The sequence below is a fragment of the Protopterus annectens genome, chromosome 4.part0, assembly GCF_019279795.1.
Source record: "Protopterus annectens isolate FY-2018-M chromosome 4.part0, PAN1.0, whole genome shotgun sequence".
NCBI lineage: Eukaryota > Metazoa > Chordata > Ceratodontiformes > Protopteridae > Protopterus > Protopterus annectens.
The window spans coordinates 1,093,738,900-1,093,761,514 of record NC_056733.1 but is presented as its reverse complement, the minus strand read 5'-3'; the positions used below and the strand labels follow the sequence as shown (position 1 = coordinate 1,093,761,514).

Below are 22,615 nucleotides of genomic sequence, written 5' to 3'. Positions count from 1 at the left end.
TATCTGTGAAATGGCTCACTACACTCCCTCCCCCTCTCCCCATAAAGATGTGCGTCCCCCAAGGTTCCATATTAGGTCCAATGCTATTTAACATTTTTACAAACCAACTCCATACTTCCTGCTCTCAGTCATCTCTTATACAATATGCAGATGATTCTACTGTGATTACCATCACTGATTCTCCCTCTGATCTCATCTCCAAAACTCAGGTAGTCTTCACCTCTGGGGAAACATGGCTCACCAGTAACCAACTAATCCTAAACCCTAAGAAAACTAAATTTCTACTCTTTCTCCCCAAAACTATTACCCATCTTAAATCCACTTTTACTATACTCTCTCTCAATAACACTCCTATAATTGCCGAAACAAGCACCAAACTCCTAGGTGTCACAGTAGATGATCAACTTAAATTCGACTTGCACATCAACAACTGCATCAAAAAGACTCATCAAAAACTAGGCCTCCTATACAGAAATAGAAAGTTTCTTACTTACAAAGCTGAAGTTACCCTATCACATTCCTCTTTATTACCTAGTCTACTATACGACTCCCAGATTCTAACAAACATTAATAACACACGCCTAGCAAAACTCAACTCTACTTATGTAAATAAGATAGCCAGATTCTCTGCCCAAAATACTTTTAAAACTCATCACTGTGTCTCACTTCAACACCTAAACTGGCTGGAACTACCCAATTTGCTTCTTCTCTCTCAGCTCCAGATTATTCATTCTATACTATATCAACCTCTCTATTTCCCTAGCCTATCCGCCCTAATATCTCGTTACTCTCCTACTAAACTACTTTGCAGCTCTGACCAAGACCTACTATGTGTCTGCAAACCAAGGACTAAAATGGATAACAATTTATATAGTTATCACCCTACCATTGGATGGAACAAGGTTCCATATCAAATTAGATTAACAAAACAACCAAAACAATTTAAAGCAGCAACAAAAGAACACCTAAAAACTTTGTGGTCCTGCCCCTGTACTCACCCTCCATAACCTGCATCTACCCATATTTTAAGCTTTTCCTGGAACACTACACCATATATTAACCTCTACTCCCTTCTGCTCTAGCACATCTATTCCTCCAGGTCATGCCTATCTCTCTTACCAACCTATATTATTTATGCCTCACCTTAACCTTGTCTGACAATATTCCTCCCCAAGATCATCCCCTAAAATTAGTGACTGTCTATATAGTACTATTATGATAATAACTACTTAGAATACTTCTATCTCAATTTTTCTCATAGTCCCTATTACTAATTATTATGTATAAACATTTAAAATATACATAATGTTGTAAATATTACCAAAATGCTATTGTTATCTGTAATTTATTATTATTTTTTTTTTGTATAACTGTTACTGGAGCTTTTCTCCCGGGTGTTTGCTGAAAAAGGGTTACATTGCTAGCTCAGTCAGACTTTTCAGGTCAAAAAATGTAAAATATATAAATAAAATGTTGAAGTTCTGAAATTCGTCTAGCAGAAGCAATGGCCAATAAAAAGATAGTTTTCAAGGTCAGGAATTAAAAATCACATTTAGATGCTGGTTCACAGGGAGAATGAATTAAGGCCTGCAGGTGCAGCACAAGATTTAAATCCCATGGTGGAGTAGGATCTTTATATGGAGGCCTCAGCAAGAGGGCGCCTCTCAATAACGCTTTGCAGAGCTTAGATGAAGCCAAGGAAGAATTCTCAAATCCAACGTGAAAATTAGAGATTGGTGCTAACTGTCCTTCACTTTTGAGCCAAACAATGAACTACTGTTAAAAGGTGCATTGATGAATGAAGACTTGAAGGGCTCTGTAAAATCACGCAAGCTCATCCAAGCATGCCTCCTGATGGAAATGCCTGAACCCATTGCCCTTGAGGCACCTTCAGTTGCATGCGAGATAAGTCTCATGGACGAATTTGAAATAGATTGAAAGGTAGCCAACTGTGAAGCTACAGAAGACTGAGTCTCAGCAGTAGTGGTCCTGGCAAGGGATTTTGAAAGTTCCTTGACTAAGTCCCTTTGTAGTCCTGTAAAGTGTGCCAAATAGTTTAGTGACTAAAGAGCAAAGGTTGGTAAAGCATACACACACTTCCCAAATCTGCCCAATGCCCTAGACTCCCTGTTAGGAGGTTGGACAGAGGAACTCTGCTCAGCAAGTTCCTTCTTGGTGGCCGCTGCCATAACCATGGCATCTATGGGCACCCCCTTACTCCAGAATTCCTTACCTGCCGGTGGAGCCAGAATCTGATCTAGTCTCCTGGGGACTGTCTCAACTGAGTCAGGTTCCTTCCATACCTGCCCAGAGATCAAGTCAATGAGCTCACTGGCAGGCAAAATAACCCAGGAGGTAGATGGGCCAGCTCCAAAGGCTTCCTGGAATACTAACTCCTCTGGGGAAAGATTATTAGAGGACCAAACACCTCATTGTTTAAGGATCTCAAAAATGTCTTCAAATGAGACGCCTTCAGGAGGTGATCATGGTGACTCCTTGTCTTCATCAAAATCAATATCTTGGGTGACTGACTCCTGGGGGAAGTCCAAGTGCCTCCTTTTGCACTAGCTCTTCCTAGGTACTTCCTTTCTGGGATACTCCAGTGAAGTATCGGAAGAGACAGTGAAACCCTGCTGGGTGGTCTGGAGACTTTGGGCTGGCTGTCCCTGTGGCATAGAATGATGTGGCCCAAGGTGCAGAGACATCTAGGATCTGGAAAGAATTTCTGAGGGGGTAGGATCCATCCACTCTGCCGAAGCAGAGAAAACCTTCTTCACCACCTCAAAGGCAGAATGCTGTTGTGAGAAGGAAGACAACAGAGCCAAGAAGCCAGGATTCTGGATTATTGACTCCCTCTGCCCTGAAGGCAATCTTTCTGAGGCAAAACTTGGAGCTGAGCTGTCCAGTGCCGAAGCTCTGAGGGGTAGAGACTGCTCTGAAAACTTTGGATTCGACTCCAACACCTCAGACCCTACAAAACTTCTTCAGCTCTGAGAGTCATCTGGCTCTGAGGACATCAGAGCTGGTGCACTCAGAGATGTCTTCAGATCTGAAGATAAGACCATCTTTGTATCTGAAACAGAAGGATCCAGAAGACTTGGATCCAAGGGCTCTAAAATGATGGGTCAGATCAGAGAAGGAGTTGTTATCGGTGGAGTGACAGAAGGACAGACTTTCTGACCCATAGAGGTAGGACCCAGGACAACTCCCATCTGAATTTGCATCATGAGAAATCTCCTTATCATTCTGTCCACATCAGCTTCTGTTAAACTCCTGGAAGACAGACAGGATGCCAAGGATGGGGATTTTTAATGTCGGAGTTCCAAAAATGGAGGTAGAACTCTAGACATTACCGGGTCTACAGTAGGAGAGTACTTCGTCTTAGGTAAAGGAGTTGGATACAAGGTGCTCTAAGCCAAAAATAGTTGTTGGACCCAGAACCAAAATTATTGAGGCAGTCTTCAGATCTGACTTCTGTTTTTCTTAGGAGGCTCAAAGAAGAAGAAGCTGAAGACCATGACAGTTTGGGAGATTTTAAAATAGTCTCCTTAGTTTTGGATTTGGAAGGCTGAGCTCCAGTAATCATTTCTGAAAAGGGTGGTGAAAGCAACCCTTTCAGTATGAGTTTATTTTTATGGTCAGCAATAGCCTGTGGATTAAAATGTTGGCATATGCTGCAATCAACCTTTAGGTGACCAGGGCCTAGACAGTATATGCATAGAGAATGCACATCTGATAACGACAACCCATGCCCACATTTTTCCCATTTTCTGGACCCCAAAGGGCTTTTTTTCTGACATTCTGGCACTGTAAGAAACTACAGAGAAGAAAAGAAACAGCTTTTTTTAAAGGAGAGATAGGGATACGGAAACCAATAATGGTATAAAGATTACACAAAACATGCAGAATATAAAAGAAGGAAAAGGTAAATACCAACTATGGTAAAAAGAATTACAACTAGTGTAGTAGAAAAAGGGAGAAAATATCTGAAAATATTAGAATTATGAAATAAATTCAAAGAAACTTATCTCTGAAGGACAACTTCAGAGCTGAAACGGTGACCATGTCTTATTTGTGAAGTGGCAAACGAGATCTGAGGTATGTTAGGGTTTGGTGCATTATAGATAGGGAGGAGCTTGGGAGCTTTTTGGTGGCCACAAACTATAGTAATAGCTGAGTTGGACCCAAGGGTTGGATCTGAACCCATATGTTGAAGACAGAATGAAAACTGACAAGATCAGATTTTGGCTCTCTGCTGAAATGTCATTATCAGGGGAATAGGGGGCATAAAGTACCCCCATTTACAAGTAGTGGTCTAGGGCAGTCCCGTAGGTTTGTCCCTAAGGAGGGAAAAGGAAAAAGACTTTGCTGCCAATGATGTTGACTGGAGAGGCAAATAGATCACAGCAAGGCTTCTCCTGGCAATGTAATATCATCATCACTGTAGCCAGACAAAGGGATCACTTATGTAACAACAGAAGGCACATCCTCAGCCTTTTTTCATAGTCAGTTGGCTTATCCAGGGATTTACATTGTTATACAAAAGCATTACAATTCTATTGCCTATTCACAAAATCTCATAGCCTCCTGGCAAATGGGATAGGATCTGGTTTCTCACTTGCTTGTTTATTTACCACACTACTGATATTGTCAGAGTAAATTATGATTGTACCCAGGGGAAAGCAATCCTGACAAGCCTGTAATGCTAGAACTGCCTAATCTCAAGAATGTTAATGTGCAATAAGGCCAATTGCTGAGACCAAGTTTGCTGGACCATCTGCCCTGAACAATCTCCTCCATTCCATGGTAGAGCTGTCCATAAAGGTATCTATGGTAATCATGACTGTGGCTTGGCATTCTCTATTTAGGCTGGTCATAGGTACCTACCACTGCAGATGCTTTTAACATCCCTTGGAGAATAGAGTGGTCTGGTTAATGGAGTCTACTAGATGACAATAATGTACAAAAAGAGTTTGCTGTAATATTCTCAAGTGGAACTTTGCAAATTAATCCGGACCCCAAGTACTTTAAGAATTATTGCAGCAGGTAGTGAAAAGTGATGAAGAAGCAGAAATAAAGTACACTGTGTTGCTGTTATCCTTCCTGGTGGGAGCTGGACCAACTTCAGTACCATGCCTAGGTGGCAGGATATGAATGGGGGAGCTTTCAACAGCTCTAAATGGGGCTTTGTAGTATTCACTGATAATCCCAAAGGCAGACAAAGCTGATGTAGTCCCTTGCATATACTAACTCCCTTGTGATGTATGTGAGGAGAAAGTTGCCCAGATATGGGAATACTCTGATTCCAAGCAGTTTCATGTAAACTGTGACTAACAGAGAGCCTGAATGGCTGAGTTATGAATTAGTAATAACTGGCTCCCATCCAGAAGTGCAGGAACTTCCTAGAAGCCTTAGCTGTCTTTATGTATAAGTTGGTGCCCTGGTGATCTAAAGAGCACTTCCACTCTCTCTCATGTACACAAGGAAGGATTTATTGCACCATGGCTACCTAGAACTTGATTTTACACACATATAAATGTAGGCCACTGAAATCTAGTATCAGCCTGATATCCTTACTCTTTTGGTGGACTTAAAATAATTTGGAATAAACCCTGGACCCTCTCTGGTATTCTTGAACATCTTAGATAACTATTTTTGCTAAAAGGTTGCCTGCCTCTGTTCTGGCAGTTTCTTCCTGTTAGGATGGATCATCTGGTAGGGGGAAACAGAAATGATATGGCTATCATTGAAAATTATATCCTCTAAAAATTATATCACTTATCCACTTGTCTTGCATGACATCCAGCCAAACTGTTAGCTCTAGGAATAATTGACTCTTAATGCCTTTACAGATGGACAGTCAGGCAAATTCTCACGGGCTGCTGTTGCTGATTCCCAGAGGAAGGATTATGAGAACCCTGAATTAGTGGTCCATGCCTGCCTATGGGGCAGGATACATTGCAGAATCACTAGTGGCTGTTGGAGGTTCTATCAGATTGATGCTCACAGGATTTCTGTTGGGACTTGTGAAACCATAAATTATTTGTACTCGTCTGATTCCTGGAAAAGGATCATTATAGAATAGAGAACTCCACCCCCAATAGATGAAAGTATTTTACCCTTTTGTTCACTCCTGACCAACTTTTCTTCAGCTTGAGTCCAAAAAGATGGGATCTGTCAAAAGGGGCACTGCAAAATGATGCCCTAAAGTTTTCCAGTTTTTGCAAAAAAAGCTACACAATCTGAGTCAGGATTGTCTCCTTACAGTGATGGCCTGCCCCAGTTGCTGCAGCTGCTCCATCTGCCACATTATGTATTAGACTTGTAGACAGTAAAGTGACACTTTGTATCATTGCCATCTGTGTTTCTGTTGTTGCAAGCTGAATATTTTGGCATGTCAAGAGTTTCACGCTTCAAGAAGATCTTTCTTCATGTCATCTGCATCAAGTAGTTCAGTGCAGTAACTGCAAAAGCACCCAGTGCAGAGATACACTTCACCATGTGATCCAATGCCCAAGAATCCTTATATGGGTCTCTCTTTAGCAGGCTGTTATTTGAGGGATGCTGCTGCCATGATGGAAAATTCTAGGGGAGCATTGTTGCAAATAGGTCTGTTCTGGGGGGAGGGTAGTGGATGATCTTTTATAGTTTTCTAGGAATAGTATCAACCACATTGGGATCTCATCAAGCCATTTCCACAATCAGGGCTACCATGCAATCTATAAATGGGTCTACCCAAGACATATGTGTGGAGGTCCAAAAGGCCTTGTGTAGGATCTTTTCCTCAAGAAATAGGATCTATAACCCGGAACTCCCTCTGTTTTATCAATTACAAGATATTCAGAAATCTGAGGTCCTTTGCAGGGATTGCAAGGAGCCTTCCCTTTCATTCAGCTTAGTGTCTGGGGTCATGGATGCTCTTGGAGAGTCAAGGTACCTCCTCTTCCTAAGAACACTTGGAGTGGTCTCATCCAAATGATAGGAAGTGAATACCTTACATGACAGGTAAAATCTTCATGGGTCTTTTGGTACCTACTTTTGCAAAGAAATGGATGATGGGCCAGAGGCTCCAAAATGAAACTTATCACAGGGTAGATCAGAACTAGAAGCTACCTCTCCAATTTCTATCACCCTAGGAGATTACTTTGAAACCTTCTCCAAGTCAGTATGGAAGTTGTTGGCATGAAGACTGATACCAATCCATACACAGAGGGTACTGAGCCTGTGTGTCTGAAATGCCAACTATCAAAGTCATCGTCAGCATCAAGGATGGCATAAGCACTGAAGGGCTTAATGCTGATGAAAACACCACCAGGAACAGCTTCAAAGCTACCGGTTCTGACAATAGGGCCAAGACATCAATTTTGATGCTTTCATATCTAAAGGATCTCAACAATGAAGGAGTGTCAAAACTGCTGCTACTAACTGGATTAGTGCCAATGGGGAAAGAGCCATTGGAGAAAACATGGATAGAATGGAGATCATCCTCATTTCTGATACTTCATGTGTCAAAATAGGACCTGGATTCTGAAACAGTCTCAGGAAAAGAACCTATGAAGTAAAAGGTTCATAAGTAAGTAATAGGCAATCTGTCTGCAGATTATTACAAGCCTAGCCAACCTCTTTCAATTTAAAAGTTCTCTCCAGCACCAAGGAGAGTAAGAAAAGATAAAACAAGGGAACATTTAAGGCTGCCCAACCAATTACTCAGGTAATTGGCATGGATGTTTGTTCCAGAAGTGAATGATATGTCGGGATATGAATCTATCATGCCAATGTGTTTTTTTATCTGTTGATGATGGTTTAATTCCATTTACCAGCATTTGAGGTACCATTTGTTCTGTGAAGAAATCAGAGGTCAAAGAGGGTTGGATGTTTCATGGTTTAAAAGGCTAGACACAGATCTTCATATAGCAGTCTATAAGAGAGTGAGTAAAGAGGGAGAGCTCCTAGTCTGTCCTGAAAACTATGATTTTAGGGGTCATTAATCTTTTTAGTTATTTATCTTTGAGGTCTTTCATGTTGAGTGATATGTTTAGACAAATACCTGCCAAAAAGTGTATAATATTTAATAATGGGTCTAGTATCTCTTTATTACTTAGATGCCTTACCTTCAACTACCTCTAACTTTTTTCTAGCGCACCATTTCAGGAAGGGTCAGTTATATAACTGCTGCTCAATGTGTCTTAAACCTGAATGTAATGTTATGTATATATAACTTTGAAAATAATGTTATGTTTTATAAAGTGTTTTATAATAAGTTAGTACTATATGTGCTAAATGCTGATATTGCTTATGACTGTAATCTGCTTGAAACTAGCATTTACTAAATGTTCAACGTGTATTATTATCTTGGAGCTTTTCTCCCCGGGCCTCTGCTGAAAATGGACATATATCCAGTCGGACTATCCCAGTCAACAACTGTAAAATAAATAGTAAGACACGAGTAAAGGAGAATTAAGATGTCTTTGGATCTAGGGAAGATAATCTTGGAAATTAGATGACACAGATAGAAAGTTCTGTAGAAACATGATGGTCAAGTGATAAGGAATTTTCTTCAAGAGTGCCCAGATCCCTTATGACAGTGTCTGATTAGAGAAGCATGTCACAAATGTAGTATGTAAAAATATTTTACTGGTAAATAGGTAAATATTAGGCAATTGGTCTGCACACTCTACATGCCTAGACAATAACTAGACAGTGACCAAACGTGAGACCAAATGTGAGAAATAGGGTGGTCACAGTGGTGCAGCGATTAGTATTGTCACCTCACAGCAAGAGGTTTTCCAGTTTGATTCTCGGCTGGGGTGGCTTCTGTGTGGAGTCTGCATGCCCTCCCTGCAGCCATGTGGGTTTCCTCCAGGTGCTCTGGTTTTCTCCCACATTCCAAAGACATGCAGTAGGTGGACTGGACACTCTAAATTGGCCATAGGTGTGAGTGTGTGTGCAAGTGAGTGGTACGAGTGAGATATAGTGGCAGGGATAGCCACCCAGCAGTGTAAACCTTGGCTCAAGATGACTGTCACTGCTGAAGTGACACCCCGACCCCATATGCAAAATGGGAAAAGGGATTAAGGATGGGTGGATGGATGGGTGGACCAAATGTGAGAATGAAACTCTGTATCTTGTGTCTTTGAGGTAAATGTCTTAACCATTATGATAATCCCAAACAAAATGACTTATGTTACATTTTTTACATTTAATTTGAGCCCACTGTCCTTGCACCAGTTTTTAACTTCATCAAACCCATGATGGAACAAATGTGAGTCAGTGGAAGATACATCCAGTTTACATTTGCCTGCAAATTTAAATAACCATCAGGCTGCAGTTTTGACCTGAATGTTTGAAATTGCTATATAGGACACAGAGCAACACTGAGCTCTGTGTTACATGACTGGTAATTTTTTTTGCTTTAAGAAGTGTCATCTGCAACTCTAACTACATGGGTTCTGTCAGACAGCCAGTTAGCTATCCATGGTATAAAATAAGGATTTTCAGATTTACAACTCTATCAATAATACCTGCATGGGGAATAGTTTTAAAAGCCTTGACTAGATTCAGATGTGCTATATGTACTACATATCCACTTTCCATTGCTTTAATTACTTCTATAAAGAAATTAATATGGTTAAAGAGGCAGGACTTTCCTTTGACAAAGCCAAACTGGTGAGGATCCAGGGTTAAGAGATTTTCAATGTCCAGTTTAATGAGGTCTGAGCTAATATGCTCTATAGCTTTACTTAAAAGGCTAGTAAGATTAAAAGGTCGACAGTTATCAGAGTCCATGGCTGAGCTGCCATTTTTTAGTGGCACTACAATGACTGTTTTCCAGGCTTCAGGAATGTAACGAGTAGAGAAGCTTAGATTACACAAATTAAGTAGGGGGTCAAATAGGCCATATTTGGCACTGATAATCAGGCAACTTGGTATACTATCAGGACCCTTGGATGAGGTATTCTTAGTTTTTGACAGGGCTGAGAGAACTTGCTCCATAGTAATTAAACGGGCAACTGGGATTGCGGAACCTGTTGGGTATAACTGTAGGTTGAGTAAAATTTGCACTAAATTTGTCATCTAGGATATTAGCTAATTCCTTTGGTCAGGATGTACAATATTATTTTGGATAAACTCTGAACATTGCTGGGTTTTCGTTGTTCAATTTTTTTACATAGTTAATGAAAGATTTGTAGTTATTTTTTGCTTTAGTGTGTATTTGTAAGTGCATACTCAGCTTTAAGCTTCCTAATGGTTCCTTTAAACTCTTTACTAGTGTGCTTAAGAATTCTCTTAAGGTAGGTAGAATAAGACCTCTTATAAGTATTAAGCAGTCTCTTTCTCTTGTTACATAGGGCATTTATAAAAGTATTCTATTGCAGTGGTTTGTTTTTAAATTTCTCATTATATTTGGTGTGGATATGGATTGCTTTATCAATACAACTATTTAAGTGGTAGTAGGTGTCAGAGTCACAGGCAACATCTTTAACAATGGAACAACTGGAGAATTACAGTGGAATTTATTTAGGTCATCAAGTAACTGAAGAATGTTTGCTTTTGAGAAGTCCCCAAACACAAATGTATTTACATAGAAAGTACCAATAGTTATAAAGAAAAATGCCAATAATTTATTGTCTGATTTAACAAGGCAGGGTGATACATATGGGGATGTCTAAGAAATATACATTTTTGAGAGGACTAGATCAAGGATATTGGGACCCATAGTAGGATTGATTAACTTGTTATAAAAGAGAATTAGCATTTATAATGTCAAGGAAGTGCTGGCTATACTGACCATCAGCTAGTTTATTAATAGATTGTTGAAGTGCCCCAATAGAAAGGTGTTGGGTTTAATGGGGGTAGGTCCTTCTCAAGCTACCCTAGATACAGAGTGGGAAGAGAGGACACCATATTCAAGCTGGGCCTTGACCAAAGCCCTTATCATCTGGGCCCAATCCACATAAACCAAGTGGCACTGCATATACCTTGTCAAGCTCACAACTTTTGCTGATGAGTAGTGAGATTCTACACACCAAGATAAATCTCACTATGAGTAGAAGCTGCTAAGTCTTATCCCTGGGCAGGTGTAGCAATGACAGAGACTTTAGTCTGACAAACTCCTGAAATAAAAGTCTGAGTGGTCAACAGGAGAGACTGAACTGGCATGGCTGGAGAAATTTCAGTTCTGGATTCCTTAAGGGAGGTAAGTCTCTCAGAGTCCCTCAGCCTTGTCTACTCTGATTTCCTCTTCTTCTTTTGTTCCTTTATTACTTCTCTTACTTTTTCTCTTTGGTGGGCAATAGAACTTTGACAATCAGCTTATTCTTCTTACACTGCAAATTTCTGTGACCAAAGTTTCTAGAGATTTTGCATTCAGCCCTTAAGTGATCCACCCCAGACATATGATGCACAGACCATGTTTGTCCACGGTGGGATCTTATCACCACATCTTGAACATTTATGAAATCATGAGGCCACACCCATACAGTATGGCTGAGATTATCACCAAATCACCAAAACTAATCGAGCACTCTACAAGTACCAAACCATAAGCACTAAACATTAAATGCTAAATGCTATAAAACTGAATACTAAAATTAGTAAAGGAAACTTTTAACCAACTAAGGTAATAGACACCCTAACTGATGAGGAGGAAAAATGGGAAGAATGGGGATGGATTACTTAATTGCCTGAAGATGATGCCATAAAAGCTAATAAACTGACTGGAAAAATAAAAAAGCTAAGAAATATTACAATCACTATAACAAAAAAACTATTAAAGTAACTTAGATCAAAATAAGAAAAATGACACATATCACTTGAAACCAAAAATGAAATCACTGATGTAAGGGGAATTATAGTCTTCAATTTCCCAGAGAAGCCTGATGCTTTTGGGAGGAGGTTATATCCTGCATTTCCTCATATAAATTCAGAGGCTATTATCCTAACTGGGATCCCATTTCTGATATTTTCATAATTATCTTTGAAGTTATTCAGTTTTTACTGGGTCTACCTAGAATTCTGGATGCTTATGAATATAATTTTGTTTTCTACTGTATCCTTGTGTTTCTAAATTTTCTACTTTAATTTTATGGAGTGTCCAACATATCATATTTTATGTATTTCACTGTATTTGTTGTAGTTGTACGTACATGTTATGTTCCTTGTGATTTATTTTTCTGTAGAACCAACTCTTTGATTTACAATACTTGTTTGTATTCATGGATCTTTCTCCCTGAGCCTCTGCTAAAAATGGACAATACTTAGTCAGATAACTCATTCACTAAAATATAAGTAAATAAATCAGTGTAAGAACAGTAAGAACAAAAATAAATACACACATACATGGCTGCTAAACAATCACATTGTTTTCAGAATTGTGATGTATAGCTTTAATTGCTACATTGCCATCAAGAAGAAGACATTATCAAAATATAAAGGAAACACTAACTCAATGGTACAGAGGAAGAGATCCTATATGTGGTTCTTCTAACCTATATATAATTAGTGAAAGGCTGATAAGGGTAGGGTGAATAATTAGCCTTCTTCCAGCTCTCTTTCTCTTGCAGAGACATGCCACAGCAGGTTGACAAGGACAGTGCATTCATATAATGTGATAAACTTAGAGACAATACATTCACATAATATGGCTAATGCCATATGAGAAAATGCAATATAAAATGTATCTTGCTTAGTTGTAAGCATCCACAGAGTTTACAGAATAACACATTATTTTTTAATAATATGTTTGTCTAGCAACTCTCAATCTCAAGATTAGCTAACTATTTATTATGTTGAATATATACTGATAAAGTATTTTAGCAATGCATTTTCTATAAATGGCTATTGCTAGTGGAGTTATTTCTGTTAAACTGGATTCATGTTTTACTGTCAATATAAATATTACATCTTACAAGAGTCCTATTAACTTGTACATCCCCCAGAATAGAAAGCCAGAATTTTGGTTCAACAATCTCATGTGAAGGCCACACCTGAAAAGTTGTCACACTGAGCACACAGCCCCTAAGCCCCCCCCCCACAGAGAGACGTAGACACACACACACACACACGCACACACACACACACACACACACACACACACACACACACACACACACACACACACACACACACACACACACACTTCTGGTGTATAATGCTGGACCTGGAATGTAACCCATATACCTGAACTGGGAATGCAAATCATAATTTTTGATCCTCCAGACTTATTGGCTGAGCAGAGATCAAGGGCTGAGTTACCAATACTGCTAAATGAGAAATAACTGTGCTAGGACTAATTGTTAAGCTTATGCAAATACTACTTTTCATTTTCAAAATCAGGTGTGGACGTATTCTAGATGTTTAGGGATTATTGCTATTATATTTTCACATGCTATTCTGAAACAGGGATGTATCCAGAAATGTATATTTTGTACTCAAACCTAATTTTGCTGCACCCACCTCCCACTTGTCATTTAAAACTGTACTCAAACTTTGAAATGTTGCCCCTATACCCAGAGGAAAGAGGCACATTATTATCAACTAATGACATTTATAACCATAAAATTGTAATTTTAAGATGTGCATTCTACCACAGAAGCATATTTTATATAGCTACATGCTGAAAATCTTATTTTAGACAGTTCTGGACATTGTGTGGATAACAAAGCTTCCAAGAAATTAACTTAAATAAATTTTGTTCCGTAATCGGGTGGCTAGAGTTTTGTCAAAGTGAATACTAGTGCTGTTAATAGAATAGAACAAGATTTCAATAAAGACGAAATTACTCTGCAAGATTATTTATATGTCATACTTTATAAAATGCATCACAATACTAAAGGAATGCTGCAGTTTTGCAATACTTGCAACTGTTCAGCTGCAAACGTACATATGCTGTGCACTGAAATGTCCTGTTCCTAACATTATTTGAGTCAAGAAAGGCAAAGTCACTTGTCATAGTACACTACTTTAATACTACTTTACATTATTTCTCTAAACTATAACATCTGAAGAATATACTTGAAGACGAGTCTTTCTTACCTCATTCTTATGATTAAAATCAATCAGCAGCTCATGAGGGGTGACTTGTTCCTTTACTGTAGAAGAGTTTGCCTTAGCTGGATTGTGGGGATGGACTTCCTGCAGGTAACCCTGTTGAATAGTTCCTCTAGCAAGTGAATCCAAATAGCTTGTTCTGAAACTAATAATGTTTGAGCTACGCAGATTGTCATCTAAGACACTGGGATGTTTTGATTTCTTGATTCTGCAAATTTTAAATATCAGTAACATCATTACTGATGTCAGGAACAAAAAAGTCACAACAGCTAATGAAATGATTAAATAAATGGTTAATTGTGAATCAAATATGTCTGTGCTATCCTCTTCTACAATTTCCAAATGGCTTCCAGACAAGTTTTCTGCTACTACAACTTTCACTGTTGCTGTTGTTGAAAGGGAGGGTCGTCCATTGTCTTTGACAATTACTATCAATGTGTGTCGATTACTATCTTTTTCTGTAATTCCCCGAACTGTTGTTATTTCTCCTGTGTGAACCCCCACTGAAAAAAGACTTGGATCTGAAGACTTCAGAAGGTGAAAGGAGAGCCAGGCGTTTTGTCCAGAATCTGCATCAACAGCAATGACTTTGCTAACAACATATCCAGCTTCTGCATTCTTAGGGACAATCTCTGCTGAAAAGGAACTGTCATTTGGGGAGGGGTGTAGCAGAGTAGGGCTGTTATCGTTCTGATCTATAATATATAACTTTATAGTAGCATTACTGCTTAATGTGGGAGTACCAGAATCCCGAGCTTGAACCACAAATGCAAATTCTTTCAACTGCTCATAATCAAAAGATTTCACTCCGTATATATTCCCACTATCTGAATTAATGGTAACAAAATGAGATAAAGGGAAACCATTAACAATTTCTTCAGTAACAGAATAAAACACCTGAGCGTTTTCAGAAGTATCCATATCAGTTGCCATAACTGATCCAATAAGAGCACCCGGGTTGTTATTCTCTATTATATGCATGATGTACGATGCTTTACTGAAGACTGGAGAGTTATCATTAATGTCAGCAATCTGTAAATGTATAACTGCTGTAGAAGATAGTGATGGAGACCCATCATCAATTGCAGTGATGGTAATATTGTACTCTGGTTCTCTCTCACGGTCAAGCTTCCCGTTTGTTACTAAATGATAAAAGTTCTTGACAGATGAGGTTACTTTGAAAGGTTGATGGCCTTTGATGGAGCATCGAATGTCTCCATTACCTCCACCATCTCGATCTTTGACATTTAAGAGAGCGACAACTGTTTGGGGCAAACAATTCTCTGGTACTGAAGTTTTAAGTGACTTTAGGATTATCTCTGGTGGATTGTCATTTACATCGGCAATTTCAATTATGACTTTACAAAATGATGTCAAACCACCGCCATCTCTGGCTTCCACTTCCATCTGATAAATGTTTACATCTTCAAAATCCAGTGGTTCGGCTACAATTATTTCCCCAGTTTTGTTATTTACCTTGAAAATACGACCCATTACATCTGAAAAATGAGAAAATGCATAAGTGATGTCACCATTAGGTCCATCATCCAGGTCTGTGGCGGTCACTCTAAGTGCCACATAATTTACTTCATTCTGTTCAAAAAGCTTCACTTTGTAAACAGATTGATTAAAAACAGGTGGATTATCGTTGTTGTCCAGCACATTTATTAGGATCACAGCTGTTCCAGTTCTCCGAGGTTCACCGCCATCTATTGCAGTAAATTGTAATAACATTGTGCGTGTTTTTTCATAATCTAACTGCCTCACTAGTACAATCTCGACCTGTTTACTCTGATCATTCCCGGTTTGGACATCTAAACGAAAATGATTATTTGAGCTAATCTGATAGTTTTGCACAGCATTGATACTCACATCTAAATCTTGTGCTCTTTCTAGCAGGAACTTAGCTCCAGGGACAGCTTGCTCCGGCACGGAGATAACGATCTCCTTTTGGGGAAAAACAGGGGAGTTGTCATTTATATCTAAAATTTCTACCTCTCCATGATGCATCTGTAAGGGATTTTCAACTATAAGCTGGAAGAACAATAGGCAGGGAGTCATCTGTCCGCAAATGTGCTCTCTGTCTATCCGTTCGTTTACATATAACGTTCCGGTATTTTTATTTATCTGAAAATACTGCTCTTCGTCTTCACCAGCAATATGCGCCTTGCCTTGGCTCAGTAGTTTGGGGTCCAGTCCCAGGTCATTTGCGATATTGGAGACCACAGTCCCTTTTGCCAGTTCTTCTTGAAGAGAGTAGCGTAATGTAGTGTCCGTTTTATTGCAAAATAAAAGGAAGAGAAGAAAATAAATAGCTTGCTTTGCCTGAGTCAAATACACGCAAACACCAAGGAGCCCCATTACGGAGTTATCTGCCCCGAAACAAGTCCACCTCCAACTGACAATCGCCGATCCTTTGCCAGCTAAGATAATAATGAACCTAGTGGGTGTTTTACATAACAGCCATTATCCTGAAGCAGAGACGCAAGGAGTCCCATTGAATACAGAGAAAATGTTCCCTCCTATAAAAAAAACCTCTCTTATTAGAAAAATAGCGCATGTATAAGCCAACAGCGACACGAAGTGTTCTAAAACTGAATGAAAGATGTTAATTTAGCCCTCAGATCCTCTGTAGACTTTGTAATAATTAAGACACTTTAAAGTCGGACTCGTACACAAAATAAAATTACTGAAGTTTATTTGATAAACACAGTTTATTGCATTGCCAACAACCCAGGATTCAAAGTCCAGGGATACTTAAACAACCAATTCTATATATGACCACGGAGTGGGCCATACCTATCAAGTGTATCTTAGTACAAGGAACGTATCTCATTTGGCTCTTAACAAGTTAATGTCCGTCCACGTTCCACATTGAAAGGCTCTGTCAAACATCCAGTTTTAAGCTTTTTTTAACTGATACCAATTGGTAAATAAAAATAATAATTTTAAATAATCCATTAAAATATATTTTTATAAGTAGACCAGCACGTTTTAACCACCTTCCACTTCCTAGTGGAAACTGTTAGTAAGCTGTCAGTATGTGCTCCACATTTTGCCCATTTGTTCCACATTATGAGGGCTGGTGTTCCTCGTTTCAGAAATGGACGGTTAAGGGTTACGAAGTGGACCGCGCAAATGTGTCACAAATGATTAGGACTCAATAAACTGCGCTTAAATTGACTCCCCTATTTCCCGAAGGATTATGTCAAATTTGTCAAGGGTCTTCTTGCGCCCCCAACACCCCATAACTAAATATAACCAACCAGTTTCCGGAATCGGAGCATTGGTAGGGAAGGAGAGCCAAGTAAAGTGAGTACAAATCGTCATAGTCACCGTGTTTGTCTGTATTTCTCACTTGAAAACAAAATTATTTATTTTTCTGTACATTAAAATAAAAGGCTACTTTCTGCACTCAGCAAAATCAAAGAGTTTAAGACGGAACTCCTGTTTGGAGATGTTGTTTATTACTATTTTACAATTCAACCATATATTTTTGTGGAAATGCAAAGACCTCCAAAACCTATAACCGACAATGCTAACAGCTAATACTCACCAAAAGCAACATCAACCACAGCATATACACCTACAATCAATGAAGCCCCAAGATCAAAGGCCACAAGGCAAGCAACTACATTACCTAGAACTCTTGTTACAGGGGACTCCTTTGTACTACACAAAGATGCCCCACTCACCAGACTCAGCAACTTACCTTTCAAGAGTACCTCATTATGAGGAACGTACCTCATTTGAGGTCTTAAAAAGTTCATGTTCCTCAAATTTCCACATTGAAAGGCTCTGTCCCACATTCATTGTTAGAATTTTTTTTAACTGATATCCATGGTAAATAGAAAAGAATCATATTAATTCATTATTAGATCTTTTGTAGGAGTAAAACCAGCATATTTCAGTCATTGTATGATCTTCCTAGCTGAAGCTGTCAGTATCTCTGCCTGACATACAAGGCCGTGTCCAAGCCAGAATTGATGGACATGCTCCAACTAAAGAAAACCTTACCCCCTCGAGCCACACACTCTAGGGATCTAAACTTTACCACAACAATAAATAGGACGTGCTGGATGGATAGATTCCTGTCCCAGAGACTTTCCATGCTTTGGAACAAGATCCCAATCTACATTAGGCACAGCTCCTCGCTAACCTTGATGAATGGATGGAAAATAGAAAGTTTACCTCGGGGATCACTTCAGTGGCTCTGCTGGACAGAAGCACAGGGAGCTAATCTAAGGGGATGGCGAAAGCCAACACATTCTGGCTAGGGTTATAAATGCCTTCAGGCAGAGAGCCTAGTACCCCCCTATGACCCTATGAACCTATGTGTTCCACATTTTGCCCATTTGTTCCACATTATGAGGATTAGTGTTTATCATTTCAGAGATGGAAGGTTGAGAGCTATGCTTAGCAAGAAGATAACAATTAGTTGCTTATCTGGAGTCAGGATCCCACGAGTTACTCTGGCACTCAGGTCTCTACACTACAGGTAGCAGTATGATTCCTTACAGTCTATGTGACTATTAATGACCAGAGGTGTACTTCTCTGGATAATATAAAAATAGATATTGTCCAGCAGCATTCTAACTTCACCAAGGATAATGCCGCAGGAACAAAAGATGATTGATTTCAATAATTGGCTTAGTTTCTGGTGTATTTCCAGGGCTATTCAATATGCATTGTCACCTCACAGCAAGATGTTCTCCCATTCGATTCTCAGCTGGAGCGCCTTCTGTGTGGAGTCTGCATGTTCTCTCTGCAGCCTTGTGATGTTTAAAGACATGCAGGTAGGTGAGTGCGTAAATGGGTGTGCCTTCTTTGAAGGTTGGGCGTTGGGCTGGCAACTCAGCACAGTAAAAATCCACTGCCAATCATTAGCGGACCACAGTTCCACTGTGGTGACCTCTAACCAGGAAAAGCCGAAATACATTATTTTCTTCAATATCTGTCAGCATGAGGGGGGGACATAGTTAACAAACCAAGTTGCTTTGCAAAGGATGGTCTGCACCTGTCTCTTCTAGGCTTCTGAATATTGGCTAAGACTTTATCCACACCCTTAGAGTAATTTTTAGACAATGACAAATTCACAAACCTATCGACATAGCAAATAAAACCCCAAAAAACCTAAAGGTGTAACTGCTTAATGCTAGGGGCCTAAATAAGGAACTCCACACCCTACAAGCTTTCCTTACTCTGGAAAATTTAGACATCCATGCCATTACCAAGACAATGGTTTAAATCTGCAGAAAGTACTCCAGCTGTGCAAGGCTTCAGTGCTTTCCATACATTTAGAGCATCAGTTGCACAGAAAGGGACAAAGAGTAGCAGAGTCTCAGTCTATATTAACAAAAAGCATAATTCTACATCAGTTGAACAGAATGATGCATTGGAATTTATCCAAATACAATTCACTGTCAACAAAGTCCCACACCATATCCTAGCAAATTATGGGTCACCCTCCATGTCCTTAGAATCCCATAGCTTGTACCTAGATCGACTGCAGACACTCACAGTTAAATCAAATACCCTATTTATGGGGGACTTTAACTACCCCTCTATAGACTGGGAAACATACACTACCTCATATTCACAAGGACAATGATTCCTGAACTTTATTAAGACAAATTCTCTTGAACAGATAGTGTGAACAGCCAGCAGAGTTTCCAACATACTAGACCTGGTACTCACTAATAAGGGAGAGCCTGCATCCCCCAAGTGTCATGTCCTCACTAATGAGGTTGCACCACAAACCTATCTCCTCAAAATAAAAATAAACTCAGTAACTCCAACAAACCGTGTTAACAGCTAGGAACTATTCCAAAGCAAACTACATCCTATTAAGTGATACTTTGTCTAAATCCAGTGCCCCCAACCCTAAGTTCTCACCAACCTATGCAGAATTGTTCACAGAGACCCTGTACAGCCATGTAAAGACTGTTTAGAGGTTGATGTATGTTTTAGAAGTAAGCCCAAGACAAACTCTAAAAACAAACCACACCAGTGAAATCCTAACCATAACAGGACATATAACAAAAGGAAAATCAGGAAAAACAACTCCCATAATGATAGCAGCTCTTTAATTAAGCTAAACATAAAACTAAGAGGACTAATTAAGTCAAATAAGGTCAATTATGAGGCCAAGAAAGCCATAAAAGTTAAAGACAACCACAAGGTCTTCTCCAGCTATGTCTGAAATGTCAAAAGCAAGACACATCAGTTTGCTGAACTGGTGGTCAATGATGCCACCTACACTGAGCACAGTGATGTTGTGAATTTGTTGGGTGACAAACTCAGCTCAAACTTTATCTGCCACTCCCCATACCTCCATCAAGAAATGCCTACTAGCATAACCCCCCCCCCCCAACTATTAACAGTGCTCAGGTCCAAGTGGTACTCAGTAAGGCAAAAACTACAGCCTCAGTAGGCCCAGACAATCTCCCAGAATGCCTCCTAAATAGCTTGAAACATGACCTATCAGGATCACCTGAGTCCCCTTTCAACTATAGCATCAGAACAGGCTTCATACCATGAGAATAGAGGATGCAACAGTCATCCCTCTTCACAAGGGTGGGCCATCAACCAAGGGCAGAAACTACAGACCTATTAGTCTGACTAGTGTAATATACAAAGCCATGGACTGGATTATCATAGAAATGATCAAAAAAAACACTGGATTCAATCCAGTTTGGCTTTGTCAAATGAAGATCATGCCTATTACACCTGGTGGACTTCTTTGAGAAGGTATCCAAGGCAATGGACATTGGGAAAACAGTGCATACTGCCTACCTGGACCTTGCTAAGGCAGTCAAAGCAATACCCCATTCAGTTATAGTTGACAAACTCATCAAAATGAACATAGCCCCTTGCATAACTCATTGGATTGTAGCTGGCTCACAGACAGGACCCATAAAGTCAGGACTGGTGAGACCACCTGCATGAAGAGTCTGGGGTACCTCAGAGCTCTGTGCCGGGACCACTCCTATTTAGCATCTTCTTCTCAGAGGTAATGTCAAGGGCCTTTGGCTGACTAAGTTTGCAAATGACTGAAAATTGGGAGCTATCACAGACTCCCCGCCATGACACAAACATCTTACAAGAGGGTTTAACATGGACAAATGACTGGTGCCAAAGTCACAGATTAAAACTCAATGCTAAGAAATGCATTATAGTGCCTTTTGGGAAAACTGCTACCCAGGCTAATTACTCCATTGATAAAACCACTTTAAGAGTTGACCTGGTAATCAGGAATCTGGGAACATATGGTCTTTAATCAACATGTGGACAAGGTAGTAAAAAAATCATTCTATGTCACCCAACTTATAAGAAAGGGCGTGGAATCCAGGTCCAAGGAAGTCATAGTTCAACTTTATTCAGCCCTTATCAAAACTATTATTGAGTATAATGCCCCATTTGGCATGTACCTGACCAGATATATGCAACAGCTGAACTGCCCATAAGGGTTCTTTACCAGGAGCATCCAGAGTATAAACACATTGCCCTATACAATCACCTTAAAGACTTTGTTCTTTACTTTGTCTCCTACAGGTTGTTGAGGGGCAATCAATGCCTAGCATGCAAGGCATCCTCAGATCCAGCTCTGATGGACCTTTTGCACATTCACAAAACAAACAGCATCATTACCACTAGATGCAAGGATTTAAATTCTCTTTGTGACGTAAATAAGACACGTTGGCAAGACAGATATATGTCTCAGTGGACCCCCATGCTCTGGAAAATGTTCCCCATTCAAGTGAAGTAGAGTCCATCCCTAATCCTATTTAAGCATAATCTGGACCAATGGATGGGAAATCGGAAATTCACTCCGGGACTGGCCCCATGTCTCTGATAGACAGAGGTAGACAGCAATGGCCAAACAAACATACCCCCACCCCCACATAACCTCTAGAAACTTCCTTACATACTCCCTTCTAATAAACACCCATAATACATATGGACACAATTTGGTTGGATTCAATTATTAGGCTTATAAAGGCTCTGATGTTTATTTGCTTGTGCACTTATGAACCTAAGAACCTATGTTTCCTAATGCCCTTATTAAAAATCAATTTTGGTAGTTGCAGCTGCCTTAATGTATCACTGGCCATGCTTTCATCCCTGGTCAAATCTGGAGTGGTAAATATGCAATCAAGAATTTTACAAGTGCCTTGTTAACACCCCACCAACAGAGCCAACTGTTTTCTCAGACTAAATTTGCAGTAAAACACCTGCTACTTACTAAGCATCAGTAAACAGAAATTCATGGTGGTATGATTTATTATTATTATTATTATTATTAATGATAAAAGGTGTGCACTAATTTAGTAGCTCAGAAAGCATCAGTGTATTTTCCAGGGTTTTGTAAGTGCAAAAGAATCCAGCTACCTGCTTTAGATGAGGTGCACTTTTCATATGCCTAAAGTGGAATTTTTAATGGAAATTTGAGATTTGGCATAATGTAAAACCAGTGCATAGGACAATACTTCACATTTTTGCCACAATAAAGTCTCACTTTTATGGAACTTGAGTTTGCTTCATGCTAGTATAGCTTCATATGATG

The 22,615-nt window shown here is 39.5% G+C and overlaps 1 protein-coding gene across 8 annotated transcripts in view; it reads right to left on the bottom strand.

The window, feature by feature from the left end:
- The window catches only part of LOC122799766 (protocadherin beta-15-like), an 886,413-nt gene that overhangs the window by 521,367 nt on the left and 342,431 nt on the right, over positions 1-22,615 (bottom strand). Inside the window, exon 1 of one of the 8 annotated variants that reach the window (XM_044069053.1) lies at positions 14,035-16,533. The exons of the other annotated variants lie outside the window; for them this stretch is intronic. Coding sequence (XP_043924988.1) covers positions 14,035-16,410 — 2,376 coding nt within the window. The 5' untranslated portion in view covers positions 16,411-16,533. Of the gene's footprint in view, positions 1-14,034; positions 16,534-22,615 lie in introns of those variants that run through there. 8 annotated transcript variants of the gene reach the window in all.